Raw genomic sequence first — 27993 nt, 5'->3', positions numbered from 1 at the left:
GTGTACTCTCATAGCAAAGCTATTTCCGTGCTGGATGCAACTTTGTTGCAATAAGGCTTAATTATAATGATGTAAGAATTTGGTGTCTATACTACTAGTTGGACAAGGTTTGCCTGTAGGGCTCAACGTTCAGCAACATATTGTTTGCGAACATGCATAATAACCTATTTTCAATTTAAGTAAGGACCCAGAGGAACTTCAACCTATCCAGAAAAAAAAAAAGGTGGTGAGAGGTGTGCTGCAGCCTGTGCCTATGTTTTAATGAGTCTATAAGATGAAGCAAATAGTCAACAAATCAATGAGGCTGTTCCCACAATCACATGTCTAACAAAAACTTGATTTATTACTTCTTCCGTCCCCTCTTGTGCTTTGAATTTTGCGATCGATTCCTGCCCTTGTGGTTGAGACCACCTTTCTTCTTCGAGGACATCTCCTTTCCGTGGTGTTTCTTGCCTGCCTTCCGTCGTCTGGGGTTTTCGGACACCCTGCAGGGGTGGACAAAAACGTCAAATATTAGAAAGCATGTTTATTTGGCCAATGCGTACAACTGGTACCTCAGCTGTATTAGCATGCTATGCATGGTTAAAGGAGTATCGACAAGAAAAGTTTTTTTTTGTTTATTTCATTTTTGACGACGCTTTATGTTCTATAATTATGGTACAAAGCCTCAATTTTTGGAGACCACCACAAATAATAATTTAGAACATCTTTAACACAACCCGTTCAAAACACACACTGCGCACATCACGGTTTCGGATGTGGCAAAGGACTCATCACACTACCATAAGCGGATGCGGCAGTCACGTGGTCTCACAAACAACTTCAAAGCCCGCCGGTCATTCTAATGTGATGCTTGAAGACCATACAGTGGCCGTGTCACTAAATTCTGCGAAAATGGCCTTTCCAGTTGCTCGTTTCTCTTGGAAACGCAGAATAATCACGACGAGCGCGGTAGTAAAAAACATGTCTCGGATGACGACGTGGGTTTTGCACTGCAGCCACAATGTGAAATAAGCCACAAAGCCCTCGCCACTGCGACTGCTAATCGGACACGAGATGACAAGAATTGCAGCTTCTGCACTGCTTTTGTGCAATACAGCGCAGTCCACTTAAAACAATACAACATACAATGATATATCGGTTATAACGATGAGTCCGACTTAAGGGTATCAACTTATGTATTAGGGCTATGAAAAAAAAACCATATATAAATATATGTTATTCGTCGCATATCGGATATAACGATCGAAATTTTGCTTCTGGGCAGTGTTTTTCATGCAGAATAATCGTGAAATTTGCATTTTAACCGACACGGGGCGAAGTTTGCCTACACGAGTTCGTATCTGCCACCATTACCATGTAGCGCATCCCGCCCGCGCGCCGATTGCGTAAGCAACGGAGAGCATTGCAAGTTGGCGCAGCATGCAAAGATGGCACCAGCTGCTTTGCGTCATCACTGGCAGTCGTGCAAGCGTTCATAAAAGAGGAGAGGTAAAGAAAGCGATAAGCGAGCTGCGCCTGCGTTCCCTTTCTCTCTCTCTAAGCGAGCCCAGAAATGCGTCACGGAAGTAGCGAGAGGTGCGCTTGAAACAAAGCTGCAAATTTTGCAGACTCTAAGTACGAGCTCGCGCAGTAGATGATATCGACAATTATGACAACCGGGAGCATGAAGGCTCTTAGCAGTGACCATGCCGATGAACGGAAAAGGGGGGGGGGGGAGCTTTGTGTGCTAGGACAAAACCCCCATGGGTGAACTAACACGGTGGAAGCCGCTGACATAACCGAACTATGGGAGTACGTCGCTACTGACGATGAAACAGATAGTGCTTCAACGGAGGAGTTTCCGAGTGCAGACAGTGCTGCCTCGTTCTGCGAAGACATCTCCGACGTGGCGATCGTTACGACAGACAGTGGCGATGAGATTGACAATGGCCCGTCTTTGACACCGACCCCGATGTTCAACCAAAGTGCAATGTCGTCGATCGAGTCACTCTTTGATTTCATGCATGCTAAATTATAGCTGCCAATGTTAGCGCAGCAGCTGGACGCGATGCACACCACGGTTGTGAACCCGAAACTTCCGCGAAAGCAAGTGCAGATTTCTATTTCAGCGCGCCTAACGATTGAAACGTGATTTAGAGGTATAAATAAACATTTAATTTTTCACAGCCTACTTTCTACATAAATTTTTTACTGCAAGCGGCACATTAGGTTTTGAGACTACGAAAGCATATTCCGCAGTTGTTTTTAAACAGTATACAGTGCAGTCCACTTATAACGATAACAAGAACGAAAAATCCGATCGTTATAACCAATCATCGCTATATCTGGACTGCCAAAAAAAAAGTCAGAATACATCTTTGCAGTCCCAAAACCAAATTTACCACTAGCGATAAAAATATCGACGTTGGCTGTCAAAAATAAAGCGTTTATTTATATCTCTAAATAGTGTATCAATCGTTAGGCGAGTTGAAATAGAAATCTGCACTTGCTTCCGCAGAAGTTTCGGATTCACAACCGCTATGTACATCGTGTCCAGCTGCTGCACGCACACTGGCGGCTATAACTTAGCCTGCATGAAATCAATGAACGACTCGATCGACGACATTGCACTTTGGTTGAACATCGGGGTGGTGTCAAAGACGGGCCATTGTCAAACTCGTCATCACTGCCGCTGCTATCGTCGCCTCCGTCACACAACGCCTCCGTATGTCGGGACAACAATCGCCCCGTCGGAGTTCTCTTCCCAGAACGAGGCAGCACTACCTGCACTTAGAAACTCCCCCATTAATTTTAACCACTTATTTAATTGTCAGTAGCGACATGCTCCAAGAGTTCGGACTCCACCATGTTGGTTTTGCTTATGGGGGTTATGTCTCATGCCAACATGCGGCATGAGATAGGTGCCTTTGATGCTACCTGGCAAAGAATGGTGAAACCAAAGTGCAACATTAATTCAATCTGGACAGCTTGCCAATATGTGGTGTGGTTACACTTAAGCAGAATTGTATATCTGCAGCCACATTCAACCTGTTTCTGTATTTGCTTTTCAAGTATGCAAGCCTGGAAAAAGCATGCTCGCATGCATACGAGGTCTGTTAGAAAAGTATCCGACCTTATTTTTTTGTTTGTGAACACCAGATGGATATGAAACAAGCGCGCTTGCATCAGCCAAACTTGAACCTTCGTGCACATGCGCAAATTTTTTCCCGCCTGCCGCTAGCATCAGTCACTGGGACGCAGCGTTTGAGTGAGGTAGTGCGCAGTGCTCTCGTCGGTTTTTTTACTGCAAGGAAAATGACGGAGCGACTGAAGCAGCGCTACTGCATCAAAGTTTGCCTGAAACTGGGCGACAGCCAGAAGATTCAGACGGCGTTCGGTGACGATGCTATGAGCAGCACACAGATTAAGGAGTGGTACAAGTGGTTTAAAGACGGCCGCACATCGGTGGAGAGCGAGCCACGCTCCGGTCGGCCATCAACATGCCGAAATGACCAGGTCATTGCCGAAGTGAACGCTGTGGTGATGCGGGACCGTCGTGCAACGATCCGAGAAATTGCGGAAGAGGTGGGCATCAGCACTTTTTCTGCACATTCCATTATCACCGAAGATTTGTCCATGAAGAGAGTTGCTGCGAAATTTGTGCCGAAGCTGCTCACGGTGGAGCAAAAGCAACTTAATGTTGAAGTCTCACAGGACATGCTGGATTCCACAAACAGTGATCCTGACTTCATGAACACCATAATCACTAGTGACGAGTCTTGGGTGTACGGGTACGCCCCGGAAACCAAATCCCAGTCGTCACAGTGGTTGCGCAGCAACGTCAAAGTGATGCTGACTGCTCTCTTTGACTCCCGCTGTGTGGTACACCACGAGTACGCACCACAGGGTCAATCACCAAAGAGTACTATAGGGATGTCCTCCATCGCCTACGTGATGCTGTGCGGCACAAGAGACCGGAGTTGTGGTCAACTGGAAATCGGCGCATCCATCACGACAATGCTCCTGCACATTCCTCGCACTTGATTCAGACTTTTTTGGCGAAACACCATACTCCTGTTGTTCAACAGGCTCCTTACTCTCTTGATATGGCCCCCTGCGACTTCTGGCTGTTTCCCAAAATCAAGTAGCCATTGAAAGGAGGGCGATTTCAGACAAGAGAGGACATTATGGCCGCATTGACAGCTGAGCTACTAAACTCCATTCCGAAATAGGGCCTTCTCGGGATGCTTCCAACAATGGCAGCAGCGATGGGAGCAGTGTGTGGAGTCCCAAGGAGACTACTTTGAGGGTGATTAGGTTTCCAACGCTCCAGTTATTCCAGTTTCTTTTTCTTCGGCCAAAGGTCGGATACTTTTCTAACAGACCTCGTATGCCGTAGAAAACTGCATAAACAATTTCGAGGACACTTAAGTTTAGCCTTTAAGAGTGGAACATGATAGCATTCAAAGATCCCTGGCTGCTTATCAGGTTTTTCTCGTATACAGTAAAAGCTTGTTAATTCGAATTTCACAGGGACGATTAACGAGTTCGAATTAAACCGAATTCGAACTAGCGAAAGTCATTGATAAACATCCAGAATTGACACCAGGTTGCTAGAAAGCACTATTAACTCACAATATTTATTGACCAAAATAATCTGTGATCACTTTTTGCTTTGAAATCGACAGCCATCAGTTTGTATTCGAAAACGTTAACGTGACGCATAGCTTCATCTTCACCTTCCTTGAAGTTGAAAAATAGGCGCCCGACACCGAGCGCCTCCATTACAGTTCTCAACAGATTTTTCAGACTTGATGAATATTCCAGACTTCATAAATGCACAGTCAGGGTTCCCATAAGCTAATGCAATTTCGCGACCGATTTTCCGGATAAATTTAGGCCCCGAAATTCGATTTTCTGGACTAAACCGCTCGTTCCGAGCCCGGCAACCCGATCGTGGAGGCCTCAGTTCGGCGGTGCGCAGTTCGAATTAACATATCTGCCAACCTCAAGACTTTCAAATTCGTAAACTCGCGACCGGGGCTGGGGCACGGGAATTCTGCTGAAGGGAACGTCTTCAAACACACTTGGAAGTACTGATAGAGTCTAGTCATAACCTCCTCGATAAAATCGAGGAGGCTATGGTTTAGTACTGACGAGTTTTCGAACACGCCAACACACTTCGCAGCTGCTAGGGCTACGAAACACCGGAGTGTCGGAGTCGCACTGCGCCCGATGCAGCAGCACGTCGCACACAAAAAAAGAAAAAGCGAGGCCCACAAAACAGGTCATACTCGCGAAAAAAGCCTAGTGAAGGTGACAGGCAAGACGACAAGTCACAGCCTCCAATACAGAAACTGTGCCTGCCACATCGACCCGAAATCGCCGTCGTCTCTGGGGGCGCCAATTACGTGCAGGTGGGTCTCTATGTTGACAGTAACGACAACCAGTGACGTCCGGCCGTCGTCAGGCCGACCCGATGATGAAGGCAACGTCACAGAGTGAAAAATGTCCTTACTTTGCAGACAATAAAGGTTACGGCACACACCCCCATCTCTATGCGCCCCTATGTAAGGGGCGTCCCCGCCCACGAGCAACGGTGTGACTTTATTAGAATTTAAAAAAATAATTTCGCGAATATAACCACTTTTCCATAAACACTGAGCCGACATTCGTAAAATCGTAAGCCTGGTCCAAATTCGTACATTTTACGGAAAATTCGGAGGAGTTGGCAGGTATGAATTAATGATGGAGGAGCCGATGCTCATGCAAAATAATGAGTTGGTTTACCCATAGATGCATACGCTGCGTGGCCAGACCGTGACAATCAGTTTCAATTATTAGGGATGGGCGAATAGTGAAATTGAGGTTCGAAGCGAATTCGAAGCGATTAGTGATTTGGTCGAATAATTTTCAATCAAATAGTTTGAATAGTATATATCACATGTTACAGTAAAACCTAGTTAATTCGAATTTCACGGAACCATAAAACATCCGAATTAACCGAATGCCGAATTATCAGGGTATCCAGAAAACAATAAGCAAATGCTTACTATGTCAGCACGATTTTATTAGTTTAATTGATTAGCAAATCCTTCTGCTATTTTGCACAAAAGCAGTGCGGAAGCTGCAATTCTCGTCATCTCGTGACTGATTGGCTCTTGCAGCAGCGATCGAGGCTTTGCGACTCCTTCGCAGCACGGCCGCGGCACGCACCATCATTTGCGACACACTTTGCACTACCGTGCGCACATGACGATTATTTTTTCGCCTCTAAGCTGACCGCCAACAGATCGCACATCCATGGCGATGTAGCCGGTGCTCTTGAACCTCAACAGCTTTGCACCGAGTCAAACCGAAACAACTGTTAGTCACAACCGCAGCCGCTATCAACGTGACTATGAACGGCGACTTTACGGTGCTTAAGGCACGCTGCAAACGCACGCACCTAGTCAGAACGAAACTACCGTTCGCTGTAACAACTGCAGACGAAATCGCGGTCGCTATCTATGCGATCATGGATGACCGCTACGCAGCTTCTTAGGCACGCGGCCGACATGCGTATTGAGTCAAAACACAACTACTTTTTGCCGCAACCGCTGCAGAAGAAACCGCGGCAGCTATCGACGCGATTATGGATGGCGACCATGAAATCCCGTGGCCAACATGTTGTTATGCGTGGCGGTAAACACAATAAAGGCAAAAATAGGCACGAAGTGTTCTATCATTGCTGTCATTCACGTACGATTTCCGCTGATGACTATGGCGATGCGGACTCCGCCACTTCATTTCGGTTGTACGCTAGCTCCGTTTCTGCTCTTTTGCGTTGCACATTTCCGCCTCTTAATGCAAAAACGTATAGCCTTCGAGATTTATGGTTAGGTGTATGGCAGCCATGACATGAAGCATAGCCTCCGAGATGTGTACCAGCCGTCCGTGGCTTCTGGCTGCTTATTCGGAAACGCCGAATAATTCGAAAATATTGAATATCTGAATTCGAATCGAAGCAAATAACGAATATAGAATTATTCGATCAAATATTAGCCCATCCCTACGAATTATCCAGAAGTTCGAATTAATGAGGTGCAAATTAACGAGTTTTTACTGTATTCAAATTACAATCCGACGCTATCACATCTGTAGATTGTGGTTAAGTCGTACTTTATGATTTTTCTGACAGATTTTACTTTCAGAAATTCAATTTTTCTTCACTAACACCTTGCGCCACGCAAAGGGCCTGCCCGGTCGGGGTGGTTCAGGATGATGTGGTTCAGCAAGATTTCTACCAAGGACACCGGCGCTTACACCGACGCTGGATTTTCTGCGACACGGGGCCCTTAATGCTGTCCCGTTAACAGCTTTACACATTTCTGCAGTCCCCAACCAGAATGCCTTAAGATTTGCAGTAGCCACGGCCTTCTTTCTTTCCTTTCTCTATTTTTTTTGCGAGTGTGGCTCTTGCGGACCCCCAAAAATGGCTTCGCATCCCCCATTTGAGAACCACTGCCTTCATATATAGCGAAATGAACACATACAGCTGTGCTGAAATTTTGCATTAAGGAGTATCATAATCATCAGTGATTTTTCATTTCATGTGCATCACAACCCTTACTTCTGCACCAAAGAAATTCCCCCGCTCCCCTGCTATTAAACACAAGCTTGGAGTGCAAAACAGAAGAACAAGGTGTGGCACGAATATATGGACACTTCAGTGAGATCTGCACCACTACCAAAGATTATAAAATAAAATTGGAGAAATACACTCACTCTATCTCTTCCTGGTGAATGAACTGGTTGGCCGCCTGAAACAGAGACAAGCAAATATAAAATGTGACCAAAGCATCGCCAGCTTACACCTTACAGTGAACAATCATAAATGCAAAAAGTTTAGGACATCTATAGCGGGGCTTCTAATGGAGCTAATGTCCTTGGGCTCCTTGGATTGCTTTTTGGCTTCCCAGAATGACCAATGAGGTTTCACTACAACATTTCGACAAAAGTTAGGCATGCAGATACGGACACAATCAGGAGGAAACGGACAACACAAACAGACTATCAAGTGAAGAGTCTAACAGTGGTGGACAAGAAGAGGAACAGTTTGAGCGGTAATAGATAACTTTAAAGGTGGCGATGCCATTCCTGAGCCTGCACAGATAAGTTTTGTGTCTATCTTCTTTTCCATCACTGTGCAACCTTTCAGTTAATACTCACCATTTGTGTTGTCTGTTTCCCTGTTCTTGTGTCCGTGTCTGCATGTCTAACTTTTACAGCGAAGCTGTTAAGGGCTAGTTCCCCCAGGATCATGTCCGCGTGTAGAAAAAAACTATCATCAGCATTTCAGCTCCATGTGCACGACGGTTTCCCGCCAGTTGTGCCTTAGCACGGGTGTCAAAATGGGTGACTAACATGAGTGAGAGGTCATGACATCAATAACATCACATGCTCGTCAGTTACGTCACGATTAACGATAATAAAATCTCACTCCTCCATAAGATGGGTGTTGCTCGCAAATTTCTTCCCTTATCTTTCCTGGCTCCCCACTTCTTTTAATAACCAAGGACTAATTTCATTTTGCGCGCACCAGTAACAAACATGCCAGCTTCTTGGGTTTCCTTAGTGGTGGATGCCTTCCCTATCGAAAAAACGCGTTAAGTCCCACATCGAATAATCCTTAATGAACATACGAGGGGCTGGGGGAGGGTCGTATGTTCGCATATGTCATATAGCACAAATGCGGTGCGACTATATGATTATATGAAGGTATGGGTATTCCATATAAAAACTCATAATGTTCCCATAGAGCATCATAAGAGTCATAAGAGGCCCCATAATATTTGGCAACACTGAGTTTTGATATGGGATTCCGATACATTTATATAATCATCTGGGATTTGTCCCATATAACATGTTCGAACATACAAGTTTTATATGGGACCCCCATGCCCATAAGCAGTTATTCGATATGGGGCTTATGTTTGTTTATATTGTTTTTTCTGCTCTTTTCCGGCTGGCAGTACTACCTCAGGATAAGGCTCACAGACAGAGAGCCTCCATTTGTGCTGCACAAATTGGCAGCCACTTCTGAATAAAATCACCTTTCGATTACGTTGAAAGGAGTGGCCTATTAAGACTAACAGAAAAGGTGCTTTGCCAAGGAAAGGGAAACATGGTGAGTAATTTTCTTCTGGTGTGTTGTGGTGTTCCAGGCGCCCAGCAAAACACAAGGGGAGCAGTGAGTAGTGACATTGTCCAACCTCTTTTGTTCTACTTCGCATATATACAAAAAAAAAACCAAAAAACATCTACATCGCAGGAAAGAGTGCCAAATGCAGTTAACATTATTCACAGAGTATAGCTCACTTTTCAAGACAGTTGCCAGTTTGCTTAATCACAATGCACACTGAAATTAGACAGAAGAGCAAAGCAAATGAAATGGACAAAAATGCACAATTGTACTAACACAGATTCAAGAATCGTGCATGCTGGCAACTTCTCTGAGAAGTGAACTGTCTGCTCTGAATGAGTTGAATTTGACAGTTCTTGTCTCGATTTGTTTTTCTTCATATTAGATTCGCACCCAATAACCCAAAACGAATGTATGCAGCAAGTAGTAAATAAGCAAGTAGTAATAATAGTAAGTAGTCAAGGATGGAAGGTGGAAAGGTTAGGCAGCTTGATGATAGGAAATTGGCAACCACAAGATGTAGTTGGCTGATGCAAGACAGAACTGAAGATTGCAGGGAGAGTCCTTAGTACTTCAGCGGGCATTAAACAAGGCCACTGCTGCTGCTGAAGAAAGGGCATACTTAGCTTCTTTAGTTATTGTACAAAAGAACATGAACAGAGACTGCAGTGGAAGTTAGAAATTGGGGCCATCCATTGTCAAACTCTCTGAGCATAATAGGGTGGGTGGAAGACTGAAGTGATTAAAATTAATCCACAGCAAAGATTCCATATCGAAAACAAACTAAAAAGGGCCCTTCAGAGCAAACTGCAGTAGAGGGGAGCTGATGAGAACCAATAATTTTGCAGGCATGGGGTACAGTAAGCTGCCACATGACGCAGGCAATCGGAAATCGCTGGGTCATTTGTCCTATAGTGGACTTAAAAAGGCCACTAATGATGACTGGTTATTGCAAGTCAGAGGTAAACGGTGCAAAGCGTCCTGCCAGTGTTGCCACTCACCCGCTTGACGTCGAGCTTGGGTTTCTTGCGCTGCATGTCATTGAACACCTTCAACTGAGCATCCCGCTCCTTCCTACTGTCTCTAAAGTTGGACTCAAACTGTGACAGAGAGAAAAAAAAAAGAAGCATGGCAATCACTCTCAGCATTAGACAGACACCGCGTGATGTGAGGGCTCTCTGGTGCCCTTGCACAAACAAAATTCTGAACCAGAACAGTATACCAAAATGGGGCACTGACATGTTTGTAGCTGGTACACACCAGAACCGAAACAGTGCAAAAGGAAGGGACAAGCAAGAACACAAATTACAAAGTGCTCTGCTGTGTTAGTATTCTTGCTTGTACCGTCCTTTCGCGCTGTATCGGCTCCAGAATAACATCATGGGATTTAGGATCCTATGGGATATGAAGGCTGCCATAGTTGGGAGGGTGCTCCGTAATCTCGGTAATCTGGGATTATTTTACTATGCACCTAAAGTGACAGGCATTGGTGTTTTTGCATGCTGCTCCCATCGGAATGCGGCAGCCGTATTTGCAAATCAAACCTAGAACTTTGTTCTCAAAAGCAGAATACAATGGCCACAGATACACCACAGCAAGTACAAATGTTCTGGGCAATGCTGGAATTTTCCCAGCATTTTCCCAGCAAGTTTCCGGCCTTGCAAATAGCATTAAAAATGCATTTAGTAGCAATTTTAGGTGGATTTCAAGAAAATTTCTTCACAGATTTTCCATATTTGTTCAATATAATTTGGCAGAATCTGTTCCAAGGACCAGTAATAACACTGACAACTAGAGCTTGTCATTAAAATAATGTATTACATGATAGATGCTACCACAAAAATGTCTGCTCACAGAACTTGTGCAGCTCATTTCACTGTTAACTGAAACATGGCCAATTCATACATATGTGCATTCATTGAGCACACTGCCAAGTACATGAACAGATTTGTTGCCATAAAAACTCATATCGTAAGATTCCGAGCAAGTGCCCCCCCCCCCCCTATGGTGAAGGATAATCCAAGAAAAGTTCAGGGGGGGCACTTGCTCGGCCGCAGACCAAAATTCAAGGGCTGCCGGCCCCGGATCTAGTGGCCAGCGAGCTCGGCCTATACAGTCTCCCAGCGGTCGCAAGCTTGCCTGGCTTGCGCATTTGCTTCCACCAGCGTCGATAAAATCAAATGTATTGCAATGTAACCGCAACACAATTGTGTACACATTGTGCTGACCAACATAGGCACTTTATTACGAGCTGCATGCGGTCATGTCGCAAGTGCCACTGGTCTACGATTCGATGGCCCAGCAAGCTAGGCCAGCTGGCTCCTAGCCATCGGTGGCTGTCACCGGAGCTGACACTGCGAATATTGCCTTGTGGAAACATGTCTACGCTGCTCGCGTAGTTGTCTTTACACTGTCATCGTTTGTTTAAATCGAATAAGCTGTGCAAAAACGCTTGTTTTCACTTTCTTTGCAAAGCAGTGTTTCGAGAATTAATGCAGGGGCACCGGTTCTCGTCAGCGCTATGTACCGCTCGCTCATTCGTACCATGTGTCCCAAATCATGGTATGAGTGGGACCCCAACGCATCGTACGACGAATCGCACACAAAATAGCACCATTTGTCTTGCACTTAAGTCACATATGACACTTTACACGTTTGATAAAAATGGCAACTGACGAAAGCTATGGCTATATAGATATCTGGCTATGGTTAACTATCGGGCCTCAGCAGAAGTGCAGTTAAACATTAACTTTCTTTCACACAAAACTGCGTAATTTTATGTAATTTAGCATGCAATTTCGTAAAAGGTAGACAAAATAAGAACAACTGTAGCCAAGCGGTCCAGTGAAAATGCGTGAAGTGGTGAACAGGGCCAAGAAAGGGCGGAAGTGCTTGCTCGGTAGTTAGCGCCAATTTCAAATCACTCGAATGTGGGGGTGCTTGCTATTGTGCCGCAGATATTAGTGGGCGCGATATTCCGTTGACGCCGTGCCACCATCATTTCTGACTTACCATTGTTCGTGCGGTAAGAGCGCCTTTTTTTGGCATTTCAGAAGAGTACCTTACTTACACAGCTCAAATAAATTTTTTTGCTTTGGTGTCCCTGGAAAAGCTCGAGAAAATAATGAAGGCAACATACCTTGCGCTTGGCCCGCCGAACTTTGACATTCTTCTCTTCCTTGAGGGTGCCGGCAAACTTGCCATGTGAAGCCGTCGCTGCCTTGGCAACAGTCACTGCCTTGGAGACCTGCAATGATTGGCAGAGCCCGGAATTGGAAACAATGCAGAGATTACTCGGGACCACACACAAGTTATTTCACTAGCCCCTCGTAATAGCCGCTGTCCACAGCATCAAGGGCTCCACTGCACCACTGCTTGCCTGAAGGCCTCAGAGGGACAGTTCACAATAAATATCCTCAGTCAAGTGTTATGTATGGATCCACAAAATTATTTTTCTTGATATTATTCATTCATCATAATTACAGTAAAACCCCGGTGATACGATCACGGCTGGTACGAATTTCAGTGCGCGACAAATTTGTAACATTCCCCAGCTGAAATACATTGCTCACAATATGAAAACATCGGCCATTTAGAATTTGTTGTGACGCCGCTGCGGATCATACGAACGCGTGAGCAACAGCGGCGGCGGCGGCCGAGCCAGTGGAGCGAACGGCACAGCAAGTCGCCATAGCGGGATCTGGGCGGGGTCCATAGTTGCCATCATGGAGGAAGGAAAAAATATAGGGCAGAGCATTACATCATGCAGCCAGCCTTGGCATGTGAACACTCCGTGTAGCCAGCAGTGGTGGTTCAACACGTGACCTCTTACGTCGAGATCACAGAGAATCGAGATTTGCCGAGACGTTTGGTTACCAGTAGTTTTTACTTGGTGCGCGCTCGGCTGGCAACTGCAACATGGAGGAAGGAAAGAGATCTTTCTCCATGTCTTTTTTTTCTTCCTTGATTTTGTTTTTGTTTATTTCAACAGTTTCAAATGGTTTCGAATGGGTATCGAAAAAGAAAAAACAAATCAACCGGGAGTACTAAAGCCTACCGCGGGCTCTGATGTGTCTACGTGCTCTGCACCACGAGTTAAGCCACCACACTCGGCTTCATTCGCGTTGCGGTTCCCTCCCTCCAATCTTTTTCCTGCATGGGCGTGCACTTTGCGCACCTCGCAGATTGCTTTCAAGATTTGGCGGCCGCGCTGTATCTGCAATGCACCGGTCACTTGTTGAAACGTACAAGCTGGCTGCACCGCTAAATTTACGTGATCACCACATTCAAGAGCAATTACTGATTGGCAACATATCAAGGGGAACTTAATACATGGAAGTCAATAGGATTTAGGTCGGGATTGCGAGAACGTGACGTAGCAGCCGGGAAAACGTAGCAGCGAGGAATGTATCAATGGGGTTCCACTATTAGGAATTTTTGCTGATATAAATAAATTGATTTTTTCATGATTTGTGTATGTTTGATGATACGAATGTTGGGTGATACGAATACAGTTAAACCTGCTTATAACGAACCTCCATATAACGAATTCCTGGATATAACGAAGTTTTTTTATTCCCCGCCGTTACTCCATAGAAGCACATGTATTTGAGACCTCTACGTAACGAAGTGGCAGCGGGAGACCCCGTCGATATAACGAATTTTCCCATCCGACTACCTAGAGATTTCGCCCCAAATTTTATCATTTTTGCGCGAGCAGCAACCGGAAGCACCTTTTATGCGCCGCGATGTAATGCGAAGCGCGCGCACGTGTGCGTGCGTGTGTGAGGCGGCCCTGCATCCCTCGACCTGGCGATCTTGCCGCCGCGGGCATGACCTTTCCCCCTCCCTTCATTCAAATCTGATCCTGCCGCTTGCTGCAGCTGGCCTAGCCTGCCAAGCCGGCACTCTCTCCTTTTCCAGCTGATGTTGCCGACACGCTGGTACACGCTGTGGCACATCAGACTCGATGAGCGCAGACACGCCCTGTCAAACGCTGGCGGCGTGTGGAAGCGCCGCTGGAGAAGCGACCGAAGTGACCTTCGTGCTGTTGTCTATCGCTTCAACGCAAACTGAGCGCCGAGAACACACAGCACGCAGAAAGCTACGAGCCGCCGACGCACCTACACTGCTAGACTCTGTCCCAACACAGATCGCTTTCAAGATACGACCTGCGCGACCGCGCGCCGCCCCGCTATCCCCCCCCCCCCTCGCTCCCTCACCGCTGTCTCGAGCGCAACGGATGAAGGCGCACTTCCTGTCTGCTTTTCTTGCGCGCGCGAGATGCGGTCGTCGGCTCCCCTCCCACGTTTTCACTCGCACATACAGCATACGGCGCGCGGCGACTGCGTTATCGCTCTTGGACTTAGGGTACGGCCACGCTAGCGGCAAAAACACGCAGCAAAAACGCGCGTCAGAAACGCGCGGCAAAAGCGGCAGCAATCGGTCGGGGGTCTTGCGGCGTGCCGCGCGAAATGGGTTCTGCGGCAAATGCCGCGTGCCGCGAGATGAACCAATCAAGAGCGACGAGGGTGACGTCATGGAGCCATCACAACCGGAACGCCGCCGGTCCGCGCCGGGTTTTCAATCGACGATCGTCGTCTCTCGCATGAAACAACGAGCGCTCGCGGTGTTGCTCGCCCGTTCGGAGAGCGCGGGAGATCTTAACGCGCTGCCGCGCGGTGAGACGCGCGTGCCACGGTGGCCTCGCGGCATGGCGCTGACGCGCGGCAACTTGCCGCTCGCTGCATGACGCATTGAGTTCTATGGGAGCTGTCCAGGACCGGTCGAAAACGACGTAACAACCGGGAAAACGCAGCCCCCGGGAACGTAACAGCGAGGTTCTACTGTAACACTATACGACGCCATCGTGACGCTCGCTCTTCGTTTCCGATGCCTCGCGCTTGTGCGAAACGACACGCGTCCACGCATCCGGTACCTGGTGTGATATTCCGAGGATGAGTGCTTCGACGAAAACGGAAAACGGGGGCGCGTTACAATTGAGGGCGCGTTAAAATCGAGTAAATAGGTAAACGTTTATTTCTCGAATTTTCGTGCCGAACCTGCATATAACGAAATCCTCTTTATAACGAAGTTTTTCGGGAATTTGTCAATTTCGTTATATCTAGGTTTAACTGTACTTCACGCGACCCTGCGAAATTCGGATCGCGGAGATTTTAGTGTACAGAGTTTCATACCTCCACAGAAAACTCATAGGCTATGAATGACACAGAAGATAAGTCCACTGCATGTTCACCTGGCAAGTAGAAGACATCTTGTCATCGTATGGTAGCAGTTATCTTATGGGCAGTTCAATTCCCCAGGCCAATACTAAAGTCATGACATCAACAAGATCAAACAAACTCACCTCATCCTTGTTCAGGTTTTCCGTCGGCAGGAACAGGTTCTTTGGCACTGAATTGTAAGGAAGAATGCATATTAGTTGTAAGACACTGGTGTTAAAGTGTAACCCAGGTGAACAAGAGGTATGAAATTTCTATTGCGTTCGTGTATGTACGCACTTGTGAGCAAATCCTAAAACAGTAGAACCTTGATATAACAAAATAAATTATGTAACCAGCTCTTATTTCCCGTGCTTAGCGTCACTGAAAAACATGAACTTTTTTCCGATATAGCAAAATAATTTTGATCCGCAGTTTCGACTTAACGAAGTTTATATGTATAAGATGCACTTCGCAGTTTAGTGACAAACCAAATGGAAAGAAATCACCCAACACAAAACTCATCATTTGCATGTGTCTTTTCACCTGCTAATGGTCCTGATGAGCGATGAGCATAGGCAGATCCCCTGCACTGTGGAAATCTACGGTATGTGAAGCATTTTGTTTTGAGTGCCATTGTTTCCTGTCATGAAGCTTTTTTTCCGTCCTTGGTTGCGTCTTAACTTTACGGAATAAGTACACTACATATAGGATCTTCACTACTGCTTCAAACTGTTAGTGGCAAGTTTCATCTCAATTTTGAGACGTAGATGCCAAATCTACGTCAAAGGCAGATGCCCTCCTTCACCTTTGGCCTTGTGGTTGCGTGCAATGTTCCGGAGCCGCTGGTACTCGTTCTTGGCCACACGCTCTTTTTTCTTCTTCTTCAGGTCAGCGTGGAAGTCTCCCATAGGGTCTGCGGATGATAGAAAATGTGCACATGCACTTCAGAAGACCTTCTATCTGGCCTAGTTGGCGCTCACAATGTTAAAAAGGTGAAACACAGAGCTGAGTGAAAACGCCAACACAGACGGTAACAAAAACAGGTGTAACTACGGCATATCTTAGTTGTTAGCACTGTACCTTAATGACTAGTTTCTAGTGCATGCCCATATTCAACAACAAAATGAGAGCGCGCGTTGGCGATCAGCTCAAGTACGAGATCAGTGTCGGAGGACCTACTAAAGCGGCAGCGCAGGAAAGACAAAGGACACAAGAAACGAACTGACATAAAGAGCACCGATTGCTGGAGTCAGCTGCTTGTTTGTGTCATTTTCTTTCCTGCTCTGTTGCCTTAGGACGTCAAGCTAACTAGCCTATCAACTCGTTCTAAAGATCATTTTTCACAATATTTCATTATATTTGCCCGGTGTGCCATAGCAATTCTACAGACGTTAATGACGGTGCTCTCCTTCATGCCTATCTTGGACGCTTTAGGTTAGACAGTCACCAAATCTGACAAAGAACTACAAGACGAAGCCGGACGGAGACTCAAGGAGAACCATCAACCTAAGCTTGACGCCTACCTGATGATCAACCTAAGCTTGATGCCTCAAGGAGAACCTAAGCTTGATGCCTACATTTTGAGGATTTCTCTTCGTCAAGACTATTTATAGAAATGTTGTAGCTGTGGAAATGCTCCAGAACTTGAAAGCAAGTAACAAAGCAGACAAGGACTAGTCTTTCAACTCAATAGAATTGAGAGATGGTGCTCCTTCTTATATGCTTTTTGGTAGGCTTGTGAAAATGTCAATATTTTAGTTTGAAGCGAAGCCGAAATGTATACTAATTAGTGTCAAATAATTTCAAAGTGAATAGCTTGAATAGTTGTGATATTTGCATCAAACAATGACAGATGTTAACAAATCTCAAAAAAGTTGGTTTCTGCCAAAAAGAAAACAGGTTCCTTTCTGATGAAGTTGGTTTACTTTCTAAACGCTGTTATTCAAATATTTTCATTCATACAAAAATGTAAGTTCAACATTTCATGCAACTGCAGCAGCTCAGAAAATCAGTTTACAGGTTGTTGCTCACTCTTGTGCTTCAGTGTCTTTTACAATTTTGCTATAGCTGATGCCGCAGAGCGTTCCGTGTTCGCCCGTTGTGTGCTGTTCGCAATGCTATGAAGTGCGACCTTGATGGCTCAACGCCAGCAGCTCATGCTGTATAGCACAAATTCAGCTTGATACTTTCAGTCTACAAACAAGCTTCACCCGTTTTGCTCTGTAAGCGCACAGACAAACTTGGTACGCATGCTAGCCACTTTCGTAGTCCTCAGTTTCACCCCTAACATGATCTTGGGCCCCATCACCAATGAGCGGCAAACTTCCTGCGGTGGTTTGCCGTCCACCAGTGTTTTGATGGATGTCGGCCACTAAAGTTACAATTTAGTGTCTCATCAACACCAATCTATTCACAGCAGCTGTATAGCTCTCGTGAAGCCGAAGACCATCTCGCTAGTGAAAGTGAGAGTACAGAGTAGTGCAACCTGAATGGCACTATCCTCATGGCCTCCATACATAATGCTGCTGCATGCAGATATGTGAAAAAATCGAGCCAGACGCCTTAAAGCATCCGAAACTTAAGTTGCTGCTATACATTGGTTAAGTACAGAAGGTGGTGTTGTCGGGGGATCTATGTTCAAACTGTTGAGCAGGTGCACAAATCAGTAGGTGACTGTAAACGAATTCGTCTTTCCCTTGTCTTGGCTATAGAGCTGCACGATGTGACTCATATCATATTTTTGCACATATACCCACACCAATAATATCAATACTTTAACAGAAAAATTGGTGTGCGGGTAACTTATAATTGTAATCAACCTTGAGGTGTGGCGTCACAGGAGCGAGAAATTGGCCTCGGGGTATAGTTTACCAGCAGAATGGCACACGCTGTGTGAAGACACATTCCTAGGGCAAAGTTCCCAATCAGCGCAAATGAAAAGGTAGAGAACAGAGCCGCCGCCCGAAGATACGACGTGGACGATTCATGCATCCGCGAATGGAGACTGTTTTTACAAAAATTTTAGCATTGCATATGGTTCTTTCCACAAATTATAAGCGCGGATTTTTTTTTTATTTCCAAGGTGTTGTTATTGGAGGTGCAGTCTATACGCGGAAGCTGGTTATTACCCGAGAAAATACACATATTCGACAGTCTCCAATACTTCGAATACTGAAATTCGAGCCGAAGCGAATATGGAATATTCGCACAAGCCTAGTTCTTGGTCTACGTCTTCGTCCCAGGTTGTGCTGTGACATTTTGAATCAAGCATAAGCAGCTAGCCCAATGTTGACATTACCATATTTATTCGATTATAAGGCAGTCACGATTATAAGGTGAGGGTGCCAGTTGGAGGACCCAAGAAAAAAATAATAATGTCTTATAGTGTGGCTTCATGGCATTGTGGTGCGCACTGCCATGAAGCCACACTATAAGGCGAAAGTTGCGCTGCCGTGAAGCCACATGTAAAGGCAAAATTTGCGTATATGTTGGGGGGCGACTTCAAGGTTAAAGATTCTGGAAAAATAACCTCGCCTTATATACGAATAAATACGGTACTTAGACCACCTACCTTTGTTTTCAGGAACTTCGATCAGCCAGTTCTTCTCTTTCTCAACCTTGACTCGCTTGTAGCCATACCGAGGCCGCCAGTCCTGTGTGCAGAAAAAAATTGAGGCGTTATTTATAAGTTCAAGAAAACATGCTTAAATGTTAAACTTTTACATGATGCAGATGATCTATAAGTGCAAACTATAAATTTGTTTCTTCCAAGACTGCAACTGTAGCCTTTTACCATGTAATCATAGTTACCATGTTAGCTGTTCCAATGCTAAATCAGACAGTGAAATAGGCTGTATGCCATTACCATAATATTCAGTGTAAGTAACGATACCATAATATCAAAGCATATATTGAGACTCCAAATAGACAAACATGTCAATATATGACTAAAGGCACATAGCTTTCAATCAAATAAGACCAAGAACCACTTAAACCCCCCAAATAAAGCCTTGGATACCCCCATGTAACAACAGAAGCACATTTGAAGCACGAAATCTAGAACAAGCTCTCATATTATATGAAGCATTTTATTGTTTATGTCCTGTATAGAGGTAGTTTTCCTCAAACTGACTAAACCAAAACTGACAGTCACGTAACACCATGTAACGAGCGCCCACTAGCTCTTATTAAAAGCAGTCCTGTGTGAGCGGTTGCCTCATCCTACAAAAGCAACTGGCCTCACCTTGATGGTCTCATCCCAGACAAGCTTCTCACGCTTGCGAGACTTGATACCTTTCTGTTTGGCAAACTCGGACCACCTCGTCGTAGGCTTCGGCTTGGGTACCTGCATAAAGAGGATCACATGCTCAAGTAATGTTGCCAAGTGAATTTTCGACACTGAGGAGGGCCGAAAAAATGTCCTTATAGTCGGGCATTCTAAGAAACAAATTTCAGGAGAATTTCGCTCTTTTTTTTTTTTTTACAATGCCTAGGCGTATGAAAATCTCACTTAAGACATTTACTCAGTGATATGCTTCAGTGAAGAAGTACCTCAATGAAATTTCGCGATGGTCAATATCACGGAGACCTTTAGCATTCGCCCGTTGAGCAGACGGATGGGCGTTGCATGTTGTTGCGATGTTGACTGTTTCTGCTGAATGGAGGTAATTCAGATCGAGCTTCCTGCTTACACACCAGCTTGCCCCCCGTTTTGTCATCAGCACACAAATGATAACTAGATGCCTACCACTACAACAGACAAACACTGAATTTTTTGCCATGGTTACAACATCCATGACATTAGGCCTAACCTGTGGTGCATCAACCCCTCCAGGCGCCAATTAATTATCTATTGAAAGTTTAGTTTTACCACATTTCTTGTGCATTTGGAATTACAATAACAGTACAGCTGCAGGAAAAAATAAGAATTTTCAATTATTGAGTGAGTGTTGACAAGTTTAAAGAATGTGGACTTCATACGAGAAATCTTTATGGAAATATCAGATGTGAGAGCACTGTCCAGACACTTTAAATATAAAGCGAATAGAAGAAATTGCAAAAAAAACAATGAAAGAAGTGAAACTGCTACATGAAGATGAACTGACACCTAGGGCCAACACTCACCTGTCGACCTTCTAACTCATTTTACTAAACGATGACACTTATTATTCAAACTTTCAGCACAGGCCCAATCAGAAGTGCTTTGAGATGTTTGCAACACAGCTTAAATATATTAATTCTTAATTGGAGCTTTTTATTTTGATGCACTATTTTCATGTGCACAATTGTGCAGATCGTGACCGAAGGGGGTTAATTGTCAAGTGTCGACAACAGAAGTTACAGTTTGATGGAGTTCACGTAAAATTATTCGGCGCAGTCGTATGACAGTCAGAGAGCCAATAAACTGCCTCACCTATGAAAGAGAGCGTACAGGCTACAATCTGAATGACACTTAACTTTGTTCATAGCTGGCATTTCTGCAATGTCACATATGCTGACCATGCCTAAAGAAATAGAGCAAGACATACGTATGGTATCTGAAATTTTGCTAACCATTTTACATTGGTTCTAAGGAGAACTTGGTGGTGTCGTATGGAAGTCCGAATAACCAAACAGATCCCCCAAAAATCAGGTGCTTGAGGAGACTATCGGCGACTGTATCCAGCGAAAGCTGAATTCCGTGTATCCCCTCCAGGTGCCAATTATTTCAGTAATCTTTAAGTTTTGTTTTCACATAATTTTTGCTTTTGTGGCAATCTTAAAAACATACATAGGCAGAACAGCTTAAAAATTTTAACTCTTCAGGGGAGATTTGTTCGACAACAAATGTGGACTGTATGCTGCAACATACAACAGCTACGGACTTAAAATTGCCTATTTCACATGAGTGTTACTTGGGAAACACCCAGCCACATAAGAAATTTGCCCTACATAAACCATTACCATAAAAAACCAGCAAAGAAGAGAACCTATTATTCACGGACATATATACTTATGCCATGAACAAACGGCGGCAAGTTTATTGTCCGACCTTTCCCACCAGCAAAGTTTATGCATGCTATTAGTAAGTTTTGTAGCTTGAAAACAATACGAAGTATTGAAGAAACCCATATTGTCTTTTCTTTGTAGCTCGTACTACAGACAGGTGGATGACTTTCATACACCTTCTATCACCTTGCGGGCTTCTGCAGAACTGATATGCCATATTAAATAAGTGTCGTAAGATGTATTGTACACATATTAAATGTGACAAGTAATCCAAAATTGGAGGCATCACGCTGATAGGTACAATAATTTATAACACATTCAGCATCTGAAGGAGATACAATGGGTAATCTTACAGCAGCAGCATATATCAGCGTATCACAAACTCCTATGTATTAAGATCCAGAGAGTCAGTCCTTGACAGAGGGTGAAGGATCTGCAACACTCGCACAGTTGCATTCATTCCAGTGCACAAATTCAGAGTTGGTAGCTTCCAACGCAAACAGCGTTAGAGGCTACCAACACAATGAAAATGTTACAATGTAGTGCAAGTAGACTCACATTGAGCAATTAGCCCCTCACATACTGCTTACTCAAACCCAACATAATCCTAGGGATACAATACTTTCTGTGGTCACTTCTTATAGTCAACTGGTCATTTACAAACTTTAAAAATGAATTTTGTCATTGAGGAGGACTGAGTGTTGAGCTAGTAAGCATTTCATTTTAACTATGGCAGCTTAGCGCTAAGTAATGAATGAACACCCGTCCTTGTTTTGTTGTTTCTTGTGGTTGTTCATTATTTCATGCTAAGCTACTATAGTTTTATATTGCTTGATATATTGTACGAGTACATGATCACACCAGGATCTCCATGTATGTGAACCGAGTCCATTTTCCCAGTTTGTTCACATAAGAACACCTTCCGTTTGCATAAACATATAGATACAGGTTTCATATCACCCGGTGGTTCATTAGCTTTGCTTTTCATTCTGGATTTCCATGTCATCTCGTGGTACTTGAAATGCACTACACATTCATTTTTCGTCGGTGACGATTCAACCACAGATCTCGCATGAAGTATAAATGGTCTTGAAAAAGCGGTAGCAATAAAATGGTTAAACTACCACTACTTTGGCGTTGCACAAAAATTCTTTATCTTATTGTTTCTGATTTATTAAGAGAAAACGATGCAAGCCAATGTCAACGAGGATGGACATTGGATCTGAGGAGGACAGGGTGACATTGTGAGGTCCCTGATCTACAGCCAATCATCGCGACAATTGTGAAATGCACTCCGACACCTGCATCCCGTAACATCCACTCATGACGGACTCGTCGGACAGAGAGCTACAGGCTTTGTGACATGATAACTGATACTGTGCGCACAGCTCACACAGAAATGAAGGCATGATAATGCAGTTGCAGAAGCAACGAAACCATCACAAGCGAGGACCATGCGGTATACTCTACTATATTATAAGCAAGCAGAGGATGTCAAGAAACACCAGGGCTTACCGGTTTCTCCCGGGGTATTCTTGTGGTCCCCTCAGGCAGCTGCAAAGGTATCAAATGTGTGAGGTGACGGACACATTTGGCAGCTAGCTATGAGTAGTACCTAGCGGAGGGCAGCAAATGGGGGCACTCATTTACAAAGATCTTGAAACAACTCACGACAAAGAAGCCACCTGCAAGAAATCTGCTGCCATAATTGAACCTGACATACCGAGTCGACTGTCCTGCTACAAATATTTTCACCTGAAACATTTGCTTAGAAAACAAATTATATCGCGAGGTCTAATATACCAAAACTGCCCACTGAGTTCTGAAGGACACCACAGTCGGTGTTTCCGGATGAATTTTGACGCCTTGGAGTTTTTTAATTAATGTGCACCGAAGGGATGGCACACTAGCATTTTTGCGCTCCATCCCATCAGAATATCGACGCTGCGGATGGAAATCGAAGCCACGACTTCATGCTAAGCAGCCGTACACCATAGTCCCTGAGCCACTGAGACGGGTACACACTCGTAACTGTCTGAGAATGACTAAAGGAATGCAACATGGATTCCTTATTTGATGCACATTGGTAAGAACATTACACATATTTTCTTTTTACTTGTATTGAGTCATACTGAGTACCTCAATGGCACAAATGCTTGATGTTTTGGGCACATGATTTATTCTCACAGGTTCACAATCATTGAACACACGGCACTTTGTAAATGTAGTCAGTGACTACATAAGTTGGATAGGTTTTTTACATTTTATTTAAAGGAATAACTTCTGGGGTTTTACTTCAACAAAACCAAAATATGAGTACGAGGCATGCAGTAGTAGGCAACTCCGGATTAATTTTCCTCACGCAGTGTTCTTTCATGTGCACGAAATGCACGGTACATGGGCGTTCTTGCATTTCGCCCTCATCGAAATGTGTCTGCCATGAACAGGGCTTAACAAGGTTGTTTTGATTGACTGAATGATTGGCGTGCCAAGGTAACGAAGGCTATGAGAGACAATGATAACGAAGGGCTCCAAATTAATTTATGACCAACCTTGGTCCCTTAATGTGCATCAAAGCTTAAAACACAAGTGTATTTGCCATTTATCAGCTTATAGCAAAAATCCAAACTCTCAGTTGTAAGACTCGAGCACTAGACATATGTGCGTGTTTTTGAAGCTGAAACTGCTGTTGCAGCGACAGATGCCACTAAAAGATGGCGCCAGAGATAAGTCTCACATTTGCGGCCGCCAGATCCCAACGGTTTGCTTCTACAGGGACTGTCTCTTCCTCATTTCTGTTTAGGCTACCCTCACTACCCAATGAAGTCTCACTGTTTCGCTTAGCGTTGTGCATACAAAACAAACACTTCATGTACAGCCTTTGTCAACAGTATGTGGGCTGTGTTGCCTGCGACCCCAACCCTGACTACAGGTTGTTTAAGGGAGTTTCTTTGATATGTCATTATTTCCAACGCCCCCATGAGTGAAAAGAACTCTCGTACTCGCTATCCCGGTGTCTGGATCGTCAGGAGCACCATGAGAACTGCAACACACGGCTGAACAACGCATGTGGTGGTCCTTCTATTTATGCAAAATGCTGTACATCCATCCACTCAGGTTTGCACCATTCAAGTTGCTGATAGTGTAAGGGAGTACCAACACATATTTCCAAAGTTCTAAAAACCCCGCCAAATGCTTCTAGCTTGCGAACAAAAAATGCCATTTAGCAAATACGAAGGTTGTGAAACAGTTAGACAGTATAAACCACTTATAACGTAACCGCTTATAGTGCAGGGCTGGATATAGTGCGGTCTTTTCAGACTCCCGTTAATTTTCCCATAGCACTCCATGTATACACATATCGCTTATAGTGCAGTTGCGGGAGACGAAATACCGGTTACAGTGCGGCTGCCTGTAAGTACGGAAGTCAGCGGAGACAGCGAACGCTCCCCTCAAACGGGCGCCCCGAGGAAGAAAGAGAGACGAAGTGGAGGAGAAGGGCATGTGGTGCGAACGAACAGCCAGTGAGGCTGAAACCAGAATCTTGAGTGCGAGTCGTGAAATATCACGGCGCGCATAGCGAGCGAGTGCCACGAAACTGCCAACGCCGGCCAACGCTCGCTTCACGATAACGGCAGTAAACAAAACTTCAGGGAGCGGGCGGCGCCGGTATCACGGCGAAGGGCGCACGCGGAGACCGTGGAATGTGAGAGAGGAAGGCGGCAGGGAAGCGGATTTCGCCTCGGCAACTTCGCCGCTTCGGTGGCTCCCCTCAGCCTCCCTCGTAGCTCCCTCACTCTCGAATATCACCGTGCACGCCTGCCGCCGCTGCAGCCGGCCTGGCGCTAGCTCCCCGAAGTTTCGTTTTCTGCCGTTATCGGGAAGCGGGCGTTTGACGGCGTGGGCAGTTTCGTTGGCCGGCCTGGGGCAGCGCCGCTGCTTCCCTCTGCGCCGTAGCCGCAGTGTGCAAGGTCAACACATGACTAGAAAGTAGAGGAAGCATAAAGGAGAAAGAAGGGTTCACGTGGCTATGGTAGCATGGCTGAGACATCGGCACGTACACGCATGTTCTGGCGCAATGCAGAATCGGCGACCTTGCCATTTGAGAGAGGGTGAAATTTCTGCCACATTCTTTTTTTTTTCGCGCGCGACATTAAGGGGTCTCTCCTAAGCTTTTACTCTATGGCGGTGCCGGAGCAATGCCGGTCGGAGGTGCCGCCGTGTGATTTGGTTCGAATTAACGAGATTCGACTGTCAATTGAATGCAAACGTTCTATCTGCATTCCTCGACTGTCGCATACACGTGGCCGCTCGGTGCACATGTTTTGCATATGTGCGGGCCTTGAAAATTGTTGCTTTGGTTATAGTGCGGTACCGCTTATAGTGCGGATATTCGCGACTCCAGCGACTTACGTTATAAGCGGTCTACACTGTATTTGATTTTGATGCTAAAGTTGATCTCAAAATGCGGGACCTGGTGACATCAACGTTACCATGACGACACGACACAGAGCAAACTTTTCTGACGCTGCACACGTTTCATGTAGCTGCTATGCCATGCGACAGCCACAGCGATTGCAGAAACAGAGCGAGTCAATGCATTGTGACATTACGATGCGACCTCTTCCTCAGCACCAAAACAAGTTTGTAGAAGGACGAAATAAAGTCTATGATTAGGAGCGCTCCGATGCCTGACAGTAATTTTTTTTTATGTTTAATGGGCTTACATCTTCATTTCAAGCGAAAATTTTATCTTTCATTTACAAGTTGAAAATGTCGTGTCAGCAGTCCTTCACAAGAAACAGACACTCTACTATAAAAGTTCAAGTTAATGGAGGTCGACTCAAACCATTTGGCCGCAGTGAAACGCAAACTTAATATGATCACTGCTGCTCATCTTACCAAGGCAACGACGACATCCTCTTTCCGCTCTGTGGGCAACTGCAAGAAAAATGAAAGCAATTAAGTTTAGCTATGATGTATGCTAGCACTGCTGTGGCGCATACTACTTTACACTACTAGGTACTTATTAGCTCTATATGAGCTCTAGCATGACGGAGCAGATGATTGAATGACTTGCTAGACTTTAATCAATATAAAAATATTTTCCCACTTGTGAAGTTCTCCTGCCTTGTGTTTATATGATCTATGGACATCGTCAAATCAGTTTATAATTGATTTCTGTATTAGTATTTACATTTAGTTATCTTGCTTCCCAGTCCTACAGTACAGACACAAGGGCAAGCAACCAGCTTCCACACTCAATCAAATGGTTAACACAACTTCTGTGCCTGAAGTGTCCTCCCCCACCTTGCCGTCACAAAAATGCTTTTGACCTTTTTCACGGAATCTGGCTGGCAACATTTTAAACTAGCACTTTGCAGCCAAGACACAAGTGCTGTGCCACAGTGTATAATACAGTGCAAAGGAATGAACAATAAAATTGCACAATAGATACAATACAAATACGGTGGTAGCAGGCCCAGTATAGTCACTGATGTTTTTGTGTTACCATACAAAGTTGAGTAACATGGCTTTTTGTTAGTCAAATGAAGCATCTCTGTCCTCGTTGCCCCTACCTGAAAGAGTCTGTTGACGAGAAGCTGTGTGTCATCTCTGGCAAGTTCCTTGAGGTATTCCTCTCGAGACTGTGACCTGTAAAAAAAGGATGGTGATGATTAATGGGTTTTAGTGGAACAAGAGCCAGTTCTGGCCATATAAAAATTAGCGTAGCTTGCACTGGAGGCGCATTGCTAAAGAGACAGCGGAGCTGATGGCCACCTAGCTAGTCCTGGCTTTTGGGCTAAGCAAAACACTACCAAGTCATCCCCAGCATTTTTGGAATTTATTGATTATTCATTGATTATCTATTGATTGGCTATCGCAAGGTATTGGCCACGTATTTGGGCTAGGCTAAGCACTAACAAGTCATTCCCAGCATTTCCCGGAATTTATTGACTATTTGTCGATTATCGATAAGCTGGGTATGATTGGGTATTGAGTGGCTATTGCAAGGTATTGGCTACGTATTTGGGCTAGGCACTACCAAGTCATCCCCAGCATTTTCAGGAATTTATTGATTATTGATAGATTCACTATCGATGACTGACTAAGCTTAAGTAGTCCCAACCATGCTTAGCGAGACTTAGCCAGGCTCAGCTTCGCTAGTTCACAGGGGTATGTGTCATTGCGCTTGGACCCTTTCTGCACTACCACTAGGATTGGACCACATTTTTTACGACGCATTACGGACTTACGGCCGGCTTAAACAGCTCTGCTGTTAATAAAAAGGGGCGGGGAGGGGGCAGACAAACCAATTTAGTGGCACTCGAACCAAACAATGAACTGCCCTGCCTATCCTTTTCATTCAACTGCACACAGGAATTACCATAAGGCCCACTCAATTAAAGAGACTCTGAAGCACCTTCTCTTGAAACCGAATGATATGCATTATGTAATGAGTGCTATGCCTGTTGTAAAATACATTCGCAAAAAAATTTTGCAGAAGGGTCTAATACTAACAGAGATATCAAGAGCACAATGCTTACTTTCCTCCTTCTACCTCAATGCAACATTTCCTCTAAGTTGGGGAGGCGCCGAGACCAATGTCCTGCC

The 27993-nt window shown here is 44.9% G+C and overlaps 1 protein-coding gene across 1 annotated transcript; it reads right to left on the bottom strand.

The window, feature by feature from the left end:
• Positions 1-227: 227 nt before the first annotated feature.
• Positions 228-27056, bottom strand: LOC119435574 (ribosome biogenesis regulatory protein homolog; the record flags this gene model as incomplete). Its single annotated transcript, XM_037702376.2, has 11 exons — positions 228-485; positions 7750-7784; positions 10168-10266; positions 12306-12413; positions 15534-15580; positions 16196-16303; positions 18962-19043; positions 19634-19735; positions 22894-22932; positions 26281-26319; positions 26958-27056. Coding segments are annotated over 11 exons (900 nt in total), but the record flags the coding sequence as incomplete, so codon positions are not given.
• Positions 27057-27993: the final 937 nt, after the last annotated feature.

Source organism: Dermacentor silvarum, unplaced genomic scaffold, assembly GCF_013339745.2.
Source record: "Dermacentor silvarum isolate Dsil-2018 unplaced genomic scaffold, BIME_Dsil_1.4 Seq796, whole genome shotgun sequence".
Lineage (NCBI taxonomy): Eukaryota > Metazoa > Arthropoda > Arachnida > Ixodida > Ixodidae > Dermacentor > Dermacentor silvarum.
Note: the sequence above shows the minus strand (reverse complement) of the source record. Positions and strands in the feature narration are given on the sequence as shown.